The sequence below is a fragment of the Gekko japonicus genome, unplaced genomic scaffold (genome assembly GCF_001447785.1).
Source record: "Gekko japonicus isolate JY-2015 unplaced genomic scaffold, Gekko_japonicus_V1.1 scaffold4097, whole genome shotgun sequence".
In the NCBI taxonomy this organism is placed as follows: domain Eukaryota; kingdom Metazoa; phylum Chordata; class Lepidosauria; order Squamata; family Gekkonidae; genus Gekko; species Gekko japonicus.
The window spans coordinates 73,782-85,850 of NW_015160955.1; the positions used below are offsets into that span (position 1 = coordinate 73,782).

At 48.5% G+C, this 12,069-nt stretch overlaps 1 protein-coding gene across 1 annotated transcript in view; it reads left to right on the top strand.

Annotated features, from left to right (window-relative positions):
* LOC107122248 overlaps nucleotides 1-12,069 on the top strand; it is a 41,308-nt gene that overhangs the window by 26,072 nt on the left and 3,167 nt on the right. Inside the window, exons 7-8 of the mRNA XM_015425291.1 lie at nucleotides 7,086-7,420; nucleotides 9,968-10,017. Of these exons, the coding sequence (XP_015280777.1) occupies nucleotides 7,086-7,420; nucleotides 9,968-10,017 (385 nt within the window). The remainder of the gene's footprint in view (nucleotides 1-7,085; nucleotides 7,421-9,967; nucleotides 10,018-12,069) is intronic.

Below are 12,069 nucleotides of genomic sequence, written 5' to 3' on the forward strand. Positions count from 1 at the left end.
GGCTCGCTAGTCTCCCATTGGTGTGAAGCACAGAGACCACGAAGAAGATAAACAGGTTGCTTACCAGTAACTGGTGATCTTCGAGTGGTCATCTGTGCATTCACACCACCCGCCCTCCTTCCCCTCTGCTGTCAGCTCCTACGTTTTTTTGATAGGTGTTGATTTGCGGCGGTGCTTTGAAGGAACTGGCGGGATGTCCGCGCCGGTCCTTTTGGGCATGCGCAGTGGGGTTCCTGCGCATGCCTGGAGAGGCTCGGCGCAAAAATCCGTTGAAATATAGCTTGCTACAGCACCGGTTGGGTCAGCGCGTGCGCACTAAACCCATTGGTGTGAATGCACAGAAGACCACTCGAAGATCACCAGTTACTGGTAAGCAACCTGTTTTTCTCATCCACCGCTCAGCCTAGGCCTAAGACCCCGAAAGCTCACAAGCAGAGCCTTTGACTCCTGTCGTCCCACCCCCACCCGCCTGTCTCCCTACCTGGCTGCCTGGCAGCGATAACGTCAGACCGTTGGGTACTCTCCGTCATCGAAAAAGGGTACCTCATAGAATTTCTCCAGATACCCGAGGCCCCCAACTTTGCAGTTACCCCACCATCCAGTACGCTCGTTGAAGAAATCCAGATTCTTCTTCAAAAGGATGCTATAGAACCAGTCCTGGCAGCACAACGTCACCACGGGTTCTACTTCCATTATTTCACAGTCCCCCAAAAAGACGGAGGCCTCTGTCCTATCGTGGACCTCAGGGGACTCAACTTGTTTATCTCCTATCGGAAATTCCGAATGACAATATTACAAAGCATTCTCCCACTTCTCAGCGAAGGTGTCTGGATGGTAACCCTGGACTTGCAAGATGCATATTTTCATATAACTATCTTCCCATATCACAGGACGTTTTTGCGGTCGCGGAAGGCCATTTCCAGTACAAAGCCCTCCCTTTTGGACTCTCAACAGTGCCCAGAGTCTTTACAAAAATGATGATTGTCATCACGGTGTACCTCCGTCTTTAGAGTGTGCGGATCTTTCCTTACATAGACGATTGGTTGTTGATAGCACGCTCCAAAGAGACTCTGGTCAACCATATCGATTTAACGCTTGGTCACCCTAGATGCATTGGGCCTGAGAGTGAACCTAAAAAAGTCGATGCTCCTTCCTTCATTGAGAGTCCAATTTATAGGAGCAATTTTGGATTCAACTGTCTGCTGAGCTTTTCTCCCACCCAAGAGGGCAAGAGACATTATCGCCCTCATCAACCTAATAAGGACACAGGGAGATGCATCAGCAAAGCAGATCCAACAGCTCTTGGGTCTGATGGCCGCCACCACAGCGGTACTTGTCTTTGCCAGACTACAGATGAGACCACTTCAGCTGTGGTTCCTCAAACGTTTCCATCCACAGTGGCAGCTCCAATCTCAACGGTTTGTGCTCCCTGTGCAAGTGCTGAATTCCCTACAGTGGTGGGACACTCCAGACAATCTCCTGCAGGGAGCCCCATTTCTTGCACCCAGCCCCGAAATGACCCTGACCTCAAATGCATCCCTGTGGGGATGGGGGGCTCACCTCCAAGGTGTGTGTGTGGGCGCCAAATGGGAACCTCATGTGGCCCACAAACACATCAACTTCCTGGAACTGCTCACCATCCAGTATGCTCTAAGGTCTTTTCGCCACCTTGTGGCTCACCGTACAGTGGCAATCCTGACAGACAACACCACTGCACTGTACTACCTGAACAGGCAAGGCGGAACAGTGTCCAGGGGACTTTGGCCCTGGAGATTTGGACCGAATGTCAGTATCGGGGCATGTTCATCATTGCTGCTCACCTGCCAGGATCGCTCAACATGCATGCGGACTTTCTGAGCAGAGGAGGCGCATCCCTCCACGAGTGGGAACTCAACTGGGCTTACCTCCAACCGATTTTCCACAGATGGTAAAGGAAAAGGTTCCCTTGCTCGAAAGCCAGTCGAATCCGACTCTAGGGTTGCGGTGCTCATCTCCGTTTCAAAGCCGAAGAGCCAGCGCTGTCCGAAGACGTTTCCGTGGTCATGTGGCCGGCATGACTAAACACCAAGGCGCACGGAACGCTGTTACCTTCCCACCAAAGTGGTCCCTATTTATCTACTTGCAATTTCTTGCTTTCGAACTGCTAGGTTGGCAGGAGCTGGAACTAGAGACAGGAGCTCACGCCGTCTTGCGGCACCCGGATCTTGAACTGCTGAACTACTGACCTTCTACAGAAATAGATGCGTTTGTGACACGTCAGAACTTGAAGTGTTCTGTACCAGGGCAGTCTAGTAACAAATAAATATGCACTGCAAAAACCTTTTAGCAAACTAATGTGTTCTATTTATGGTCATCATTTAGTAAAGTCAAGCCCCAATGGGAGTTTCTAGAATTATAAGCCCGCTTCTCCTTGCATGAAGTCTTCAAAAAAGGGGGACAGCCTTCTTGTATGGATGCTTTAAGAATGACAGGAGTAGTCCGTCCACGAATGTTATCTGCATAATGTGTCTTTTGTAGGACCGGCAAAGTCTAGTCTGCAGCTTCTCTCGTGGAAGACTGCCTTCCTAGTAGTCATTACCTCAGCAAGATGAGTGAGCAAATTGTCTGCACTCTGTTGCGATTCTCCGTACTTGGTTTTCCACCATGATGGTGTCACCTTGGCCCTGGATGTCTCTTTCCTGCCCAAGGTTGTTTCCGAGTTCGATTTGCAAGCTGACATTGCCCTCCCGATTTTTTCCCCGTCCCCTACGAGCGACGAGGAACGCCGTCTTCATACTTTAGACGTCAAGAGAGCCATACTCTTCTACCTTGATAGAACAAGGTAATTCCGTCAATCACCGGCCTTGTTTGTCTCCTATAACACACCTGTGCAGGGGAAGAAGCTCTCTTCACAGCATCTATCCAAGTGGATTGTGGAAACCATCAAACTGCAACTTACTGGCCAAAAGGCCACTTCCGGGCCCGCTCTGAGCACATTCTAACCGGGCAGTAGCCACGTCCACAGCCTTCCTGAGAGGTTCGTCGCTCACTGATATCTGTCAAGCAGCAACCTGAGCTACCCCTCACACGTTTGTGCAGCATTATGTGCGTCTTCCTCAACGTTCCGTGGTGGGACGGGCAGTGTTGCAGGCAGCGCAAGTCTAGGACCTTCAGCTCCCACCTCCAGGTAGGCCTGTTTATTGCTTGCTATTCTCCCAGAGGTGTGATGCACAGAGACCACGAAGAAGATAAACAGGTTGCTTACCTGTAACTGATGATCTTCGAGTGGTCATGTTTGCATTCACACCACCTGCCCTACTTCCCCTCTGCTTTCAGTCCTCTCCTTTTTCTTACTCTGAGACTGATGGCAGCAGTTAGAAGGAACTGGCGGGATTGTCGTGCCCCTCCCTTGGTCATGCGCAGTGGGGCTGGCATGTGACTGGGGAGCGGGCACGAAAATCCATTTCGTTTTTCAAGAGGAACCGATCGAAGTCGGCGCAGGCGCACTATACCCAGAGGTGTGAATGCACAGATGACCACTCGAAGATCATCAGTTACAGGTAAGCAACCTGTTTTTTTTCTGCTAACCATGTTAATACAAAAAATCAGTAATGATCTGTTAACGTGTACAAAATCATTTACAGTTGAAGTCCAGAGTCAGATGGAGTCATCTAATGAAGTTTCTGGATAGTATGTTCGTTTCATAAATCTTGTTCCGAGAAGGACCAATACAAAACTACATTAAATTAAATTAAACAGAAGTGGTTACATTTGTACGATATTTTAACAATGTTAGGAAATTTTAATATATATTTTTTTGATTTTGCAATTTTTATAATTTTTATGTTTTATTATTAAATCATTCTAAATATATAATTACCTGCAATAACAATTTTTTCTTTGAACTTCATAGGGAAGTCTGGATACAGTTAACAAATCTGTAATGAGAAAACAGTAGCCACTAACATTCCATATGTATCAATCATGTGGGACTAAAAGCACATATAGGTAAACTGACACCATTATTCTTCAAACAAGAAAAATCATTAGGTTTCGCAAGGCATCTCGAGAATCTATAGATGGGGCACCTTGTTCACCATAAAGAATTCAAAATGCAGCCTCCACGGGCCATGTTCAGTGAAGATCTTTATAGTATCTAAATTGATTAGCATCTTAAAGGCACATAACTGGAAATATCCTGAAAGCACTAAACTAAAGGTATCAACAAAACAACTATGGCTGCGGTCACACGGAGCATTAGCCACACTACAGAGACGGAAGATAATAATAATTTTAGAATCCCATCTTGAACTTTTATAGCTAAATAATTTTGGAGCACCGTAAAGTAAATTTTAGTGAACTGTATTGTTGTATTTTATATTATTCTGTACTGTTTTAATGTTTTAACTTGGGCATTTGTGCCCCTTGTGAGCCGCCCTGAGCCTTCAGGGAGGGTGGGGTATAAATTAAAAAATAAATAAATAAAAGATAGGCGGATTTTCCGGGTGCGATCACAGCGCCACATCTGGGAAGCGTAGAGCTCCCGTGGTGAACCCGAGGCTTCCCACCGAAGATGTGAGGTAAAAAACTAGTACCTCCGAGGTACTAGTTTCCGGAAACCGCGGGGCAAGGGCGGGCGCCTGATCGCGTTTCCGGTGGTAGGTCGTGGCATCCAGTGCCCACCCATGTCCCGTCGCTAAAAGGTTGGGTTTTTTCATGTCTCCATGGGATGCGCACAAGCACCCAACGGCGCATGTGCACACTTCGTTTAAAAACAAACAACACAGCCCCCTCCTCTTTTCCGCCCCCCCCCTCCCGGCTTGGCCTGCTCGAGAGGAACTCTCTGCACCGGGCGTCAGAGGGGGAGGTGCAGGGGGGACATGGTGGGAGGGCGGCCCGGCTGAAGCTCCTCCTGGAGGGGACCGGACGGAGGACACAGTTTGCATTCCTCTGCAGCCCTGGAAGGGGTTAAACCCGCGAAGCCTTTTGCTAGAAAGGCCGCTTCTTTGCCACGCCGCAGGATTGTCCTGTGATTGGCACCTCCCCCCTAACCACAGAACCTGAGCGGGACCTCTACGGGACGTCTGATCGCGCAATTGCGCGTTATTTTGATCCGGGGCAAACAGCCACGCTCCCCCCCCCCCACGCGCATTTTCCTGCCCGTGTGACCGGGGCCTCATATAGGCAAGCTGTATAAGAGTAGTTATGAGAATCGGTGTCTTATCAGATGCAAAAGAGCTCCACTGAAAGATTAAGACCATGAGGATGATGCGTTTTTAGCCTATGTAGCCAAAAAGCTTCTTGTCGCAATAATCTGTTTTGGACATCTATTCTATTAATACCAAGAATCTAAAGTCCTCACAATTATGTCCCTTGTCCAAGAAATGCTGGACCAGTTGCACATCTGTATGTTTATGTTTAATGTGGGGCTTGTGCTCTATGATATGTGTTCTTAAAGACGGAGTTGACATACCCAAATTATGTAACCGAGAAGAACATTGTAAAAGGTACACAACCCGCTTGGTTATTTTTCTGGGGAAGATTATAGTTTTATATGTTGCCGAAGGCTTTCACGGCCGGACTTCATTCGTTGCTGTAGATTTTCTGGGATGTGTGGCCGGGGTCTTGGCACGGCCACACATCCCAGAAAATCTACAGCAACGAATGATTGTCGTTTTGTAGGCAAACACTCCAGTTTAGTTTTGCAGACTCCCCACTCCAGGCAGCATGGGGGTCATCAGCAATGAAATATTGCAAGAGTATTAATGTCTTAAGAATGCTTGTATTTTAGGGGAAAATACATTTAATTGTGTTTGTGTCCTTTATAAAGTTTATATCTCTGCTATCTGGCATTAAAGGTCCCATTTATATCAGATTCAGCCATCATAACAAATGAGTTTGATACCCCTGCTCCTAGTCCCACACACAGGGTCAAGGTCTCCATGGAGACTTCTGAATTTTGGTGCACAGCCTATGGTGACATGATTGAGGTTTATAAGATTATGCATGGGAAAGAGCAGGTAGAGAAAGAGGTACTTTTCTCCCTTTCTCACAATACAAGAACTCCTTGTGGGCACTCTATGAAATTGCTGAGCAGTCGGGTTAGAACGGATAAAAGGAAGTCCTTCTTCACCCAAAGAGTGATTAACACTTGGAATTCACTGCCACAGGAAGTGGTGACGGCTACAAGCATGGGCGGCTTCAAAAGGGAATTAGATAAGCATATGGAGCAGAAATCCGTCAGTGGCTATTAGCCAAAAGGTATAGATAGGGGCTCTGGGGCAAGTGATGCTCTATCTTCTTGGTGATTGGGTGGGGGGGGGGCAACAGTGGGAGGGCTTCTAATGTCCTGGCCCCACTGGTGGACCTCCAGATGGCACTGGTATTTCTGGCCACTGTGTGATACAGAGTGTTGGGCTGGATGGGCCTTTGGCCTGATCCAACATTGGCATCTCTTATGTTCTTATGGGATCTTCCAGCAAGGAAGGAGGATCTGGAAGATCCACTAGATTTTCTGGTAAGAATGTGGATGGCACAGAAGGCTTAGCAACAGATGCACATTGTATGACAAATGCTAGAAGAGTAGGGAGGGGATTAATTTGTGTGACACTCATCTGATTTTTTTTAAAAAACACTTTTTGTGCAATTGTTTGCTCCTTGATTGAAGATAGGTACAGGAAAGTTGAATTTCCACTGTAATTCTCCTTTGCAGTAGCTTTGTATAGTGCATAACTTGCTATTTAAGCCCTTTCTCTGTATACCCTGGTGGCTGTTTCATCCCAGAGCATGTATCATCAAGGCCCGAAATTGTTGCATTATGGGTGAGAACGGGACGTCTAGGGGGCGGCCATCTTTTTAGAAACTGTAAATTGGAATTTAGTTGAGAGGAGCACTATGATTGTTTTAATGTTGATGTATTTTAAGAAATTTTGTACTGTTTTCTATTTTATGTGGCGACATGCCTTGTTAGCCGCCCTGAGCCTCCGGGGAGGGCGGGATAAAAATTGCGAATAATAAATAAATAAATAAATAGAGCAGGGAACTGTATTCTTGGGACAAAATTAGTTGATGCCATCCTCTCCCCCTCTCCCCATTTCATCTACCAGACAAGGCTTTGGAAGCTGAAGTGAAATGTTTGGGGCCCCGGGTTGTCAAGAAGCAGAAATCACAACAGGAAGCCGGCCGAAGGACCTTGGGAAGAAGGTCGGGGAGGACCCTTCGAAGTGGGAAGAAGAAAACGAGCAGTCCTGCCGTTCCTCAGGAGACTTCCAAGAGGGATTCACTTTCTCATAATGGCCCATCGGATGCGAAGGCAAAGCCGCCTGAGGCTGGTGGTGCGCCAAACAAAGGAGGACTGGCTGCGGAAGGCAAAAACAAGACATTGCCTGTGGGTGCACCAATAAAGGATACAAGTGTGTGGGGGGGCCCTCCTTCCCACAGGGTGAGTAACTTTTTTCTATATGTTGTCGAAGGCTTTCACGGCCGGAGTTCATTAGCTGTTGTAGATTTTCCGGGTTGTCTGGCCGTGGTCTTGGCATCGTAGGACCTGACGTTTCGCCAGCAGCTTAGAGATATAACGCAGAATAACTCAGGAAAGCTCCTCCATTAGCATGTTCACAGCCTGGGGAACTCCTACAAGATAATGACTCAGCCCTACCCCCACCTTCCTGAATAGAGATAAATGACCTGCCTTCCATTTTTCTTCTCACATTTGACACTGAGAGAAAGACTCCCGTCTTTCTGTGCTATACCTCTGAGGATGCCAGTCACTCACAGCTGCTGGCGAAACGTCAGGTCCTACAATGCCAAGACCACGGCCACACAGCCCGGAAAATCTACAGCAGCTAACGGCGTTGCTGGGAGGGCGGGGTAAAAATCTAATAAAATAAATAAATAAATAACTTTTCCCTCTTTGTAGTTAGTGAAACTCCTTTGAGGTGGCTGAGCCTGGGCTCTCGGGACCAAATACAGTGGAAACCTTTGTCTGTGTCACTGCTGTTAGGAGCTCGTCCTTCTAACCCCCCCCCCCCCCCCCCCCCCCCGGGGGCCCTGCTCCACGTTCAGAAGATTGGCTCAGAAACAGGGAATGAGCCAGCCCCCATCTCCTAATTCTTAGACCTGTAGTGTGTACAGTTCCAGAGGGTAGGCATGTTGGTCTGTAGCAGAACAGCTGGGCTTGAGTCCAGTACGTAGCTCTTTAGAAGAGACCAACAAGATTATTGGGTTATAAGCAGTGTTCCCTCTAAGCTGAGTTAGTGTGAGCTAGCTCACAGTTTTTTAGCCTCCGGCTCACACATTTTTGCCTTAGCTCAGGAAGGATGACTCCAGAGCAAACTAATTGATGCAGTAGCCAAGTCGCTAACTCATAACTTTAATGCCACTGGTCATAAAGTAGGATTTTTGCTCACAAGACCCCACAGCTTAGAGGGAGGATTGGTTATAAGCTTTTGAGAGTCAGTGCTTCCTTTGTCGGGTACAAGTCAGAATGGAGATCTGAGTCTTAATATTCCAGTCAGAAGGGGTGGGAAGGGAGACCTGCCTTAGCTGGTGACTCTTTGAGTGAAGAAGGACTTAGGGGTTTGCAGCTGGGTCTGGGCTCACTGACAAGAACTGACTATAGGGATTGGAATTCTGTCAAGTATGGAGTCCGTGTTCAGGGATATTTCCAGGACTGATTTCATGACAAAAGGGTTGCCTTGTGCTACCCTGTCCTCTTTGTAAAAACATAAGATAAGCCATCTTGGATGAAACCAATAGTGCAACCAGTCCAACGCTCTGCATGACACAATGGCCAAAACCCAGGTGCCACCAGGAGGTCCAACCAGAACTCCAGAAGCCCTCCCACTGTCGCCCCCCAAGCACTAAGAATACAGAGCATCACTGCCCCAGACAGAGTGTTCCATCTACACCTTGTAGCTAATAGCCTTCTACTCCATATGTTTCTCCAAATCCCCTCTTGAAGCTACCTATGCTTGTAGTTGCCGCCACTTCCTGGGGCAGTGAATTCCACATGTTAATTACTCAGCCGCCCTGAGCCCGTTCGCGGGATGGGCGGGATATAAATATAATAAATAAATAAATAAATAATAAATTTGTGTTCTAAGCTTACTTCTCATTAATTCCATTGAGTGCCCACCGGTTCTTTTATTTTTCCTCCTCTTCCCCATTCTGTTGCCTTGCACAAAGAATTTGGGTTCAAAAAGTCAGCATTATTTGTACCCTTCTCTCTCCCGCAGCAGAGGGCCCCAAAGTGGCTTATGTTTTTTTTTAATCCTACATTTATTCTCACAACCACCACCCTGTGAGGTAGGTCAGGCTGAGAGGGAGTGACTGGCCCGTGGTCACCCAGTGGTTAGGATGAGCCAGTGTCCAGAGGGTTGCAGGGGAAAGAGGCCAAGCAGGGGTTAGGGGTGGAGGTGGGGGTGCTGGTGTGGAGCCATCCACCCTCCCCCCATCATATGGGCTTCATAGGGGAGGGAGAGTTGAAGCAGGGTGAAAAGGCAACCTTTTTGTCATGAAATTGCATTCTTAAGTCTATTGGTGTAGCCTGCTGATGGGGGGGGGGGGTTGAGCCAGGCTTTCCTCTCCACACCCTGGGTAGAAGGCAAGAGATCGGCCGCAGGAAGTGTGGAAGGTGCTGTTTCTGCAGTCAGTACTTGCTAGACACCAGCTCATTGGGGGTCTGGTGGCAAGAGGGTTGGGGAAGAAGGCCATGGAGGGTTGGAAGGGGGAAATTGGGGGTGGGGTGGATGAAATCACCTTCCCCTGTAGGAACAGGGGTCACTGGGTGTGTGTGTGGGGGAGGTATTTGTGAATTTCCTGCATTGTGCAGGGGGTTGAACTAGATGACCCTGGAGGTCCCTTCCAAGTCTATGATTCTATGATACTATCTTGTGTGTCCCCTTTTTTATAGCCTTATATTTGCATCAGGAGCATTTTTAATTCTATTTCTCATGAACTGCTTTAAAGCGCGGATGTTTTGTTACAGATTGAAGTCACAAGAGAGGAGGTGAGAAAACAAGAGCCAAGCAAAGAGAGGTATGATTTCTTAATGTCTAAAGGTAGGAGATACGTGTGTATGTGTGTGGGGGGGATTGAAATCCATGATCAAAGTATGTGGTTAATCCCTGCCGCTTTTGCTGTTAGGTACTGCACGCTGCTCCTCTGGATGAACAACTTACACTTTCTGTTTTCTCCTCTTCCATGGGTCCTGTATTGGACTTGTCATGCTGTAATTGGTTGTTTGTCGAAAGGGGTGTGTGTGTGTATGAAGTCCAGCTGTAACCATCGCTAGAACTGTTGCCGTTTCCTTCAGCGGGATGTGGGCCTCAATCATTCAAGTGTCCGGTTCAAATGAGCACCAAGAAATGGCACCGGGCGGTGATGCCATGGCCCAGTGGCAGAGCATCTGCTTGGTGTGGTGCTCTTCCCAGGTTCAGTCCCTGGCATTGCCAGTCGAAAGGACCGGGCAGTAGGTCCGACTCTCCCTGAGACCCTGGGGAGCTCCTGCCAGTCAGAGTTGAAGGTCCAGAGATGGATGGGCCAGTGGCTTGACTCAGTATGGCAGCTTTGTGAGCGTGTGTGTATGTGCACTTGAGTCACTCAGAATGCTGTTGCCGAGCATTGCATTATTCATTTCCGGGCGGTTCTTTCAAGTGGTCAGTGTTTTCAACATCTTCCCAAGCATGGGATCGGTGCCTTTTTCAGATCTTTACTTCTGTGACTCAGTTTTCAGGCAGACTTCCAGGTGGCCCATGGCTGAGTCCAGAGCTTGGCTGTGGCTGCCTGGTTGCTTGCGTGTAACAGAGCAAACTCCTGTAAACAGAAATAACACTTTTAAATCTATCAAGGGGTCTCTCTCGCTCATGCACACTGGCGGGTATCGGCAAGTTAAGTCAAAATTGCACAGCATTTAAATGACTGTTATTTGGAAATGCCTTATTCATCCCTTCTCTACTAAAATAAAACGTGCTTTAGAGCCTTTGAGACAGTTCTGTTAGTGTGCAGCCTTCATCAGCTTAGGGTGTCTTCCTCCAGCAGGGGAGGCGTGTTCTGCTGGGGAAGGCTGTGCCACTAACAGAATGGATTTGCAGGGTCCAACCCTTTGGTTGAGAAATAAATATTTTTGTTCTCAAAATGCCGTTTGCAGCGCAGATCTCGTTTCTCTCGATGCTCACCAAGCTGTGTAGCCTGCAGATGTACTGAAACGTCTTCCAGCCAACCAGTGCCTCCTGTGCAGTTGTTGCATGTAAAGCACCCTCCACACTGAGCGTTACGGCTTCGCCGGAATGCTGGGGGCGGGGCTGATTGGTGACTCCGCAGTGTGGTTGGTTAGCACAGCTAGGCCAGAGGGGGTGGGGCACTGCCGTGGCTGGGTTGACCACCTCCCAGCTGCAGAGGAGGTCCGTAAAAGACCTTCCTGGCTGACAAATGTGGCCTCAACAGGAGCTGCGGGGCTGACAGAAAAGGTGACTGCAGCTCACCTGAAAGGAAACCTCGATGAGGAAAGGGACCCAGAGAGGCTTCCTGGGACGTTCCAGCACGGAAGCCTGACGGTCAGTCAGTTGGGGGTGGTCTCTTGTGCCATTCCTCTCTAGCCTTACTGTACTGAGTATTGAATGGCCCACTATATTCTTCTTTTCGTGGCTGATCAGAAATGCTTGCCAAAATCGTAGGAGACCTGATGATTAGCTAGTGTGAACAAGTTACTTAAACCTGATCCTCTCTTCTGGATGAGGGATGGACCGGCTTCCCTAAATAGCCGTGGTCATCTCCTTCATAGGTAGGTGATCGTCTGTTTCCAGCAGTCTCCCCCCCCCCCCCCCCCCCCGCTCCGAGCAGCCTCGGCAGTCTCTCCCCCCCTTTTGCCTCCAAAGTGAGGCCTGCGACTTTCGCCGGTCTCTCTCTCTCCTCCCCCCCCCGCACTGAAGTGAGGCAGTTCGCAGAGCGTTCCCTGCGCATGCGCAGGGGACGCTCTTTTACTTTTGAGGGGATTAAAATATCCCCCCGATATTTTTTTACACTTTTCAGATTTTTGTGCACACCTGGGGACTGCCCCAAGTGTGCACGAAAATCTCCCTCCCCCCCCCA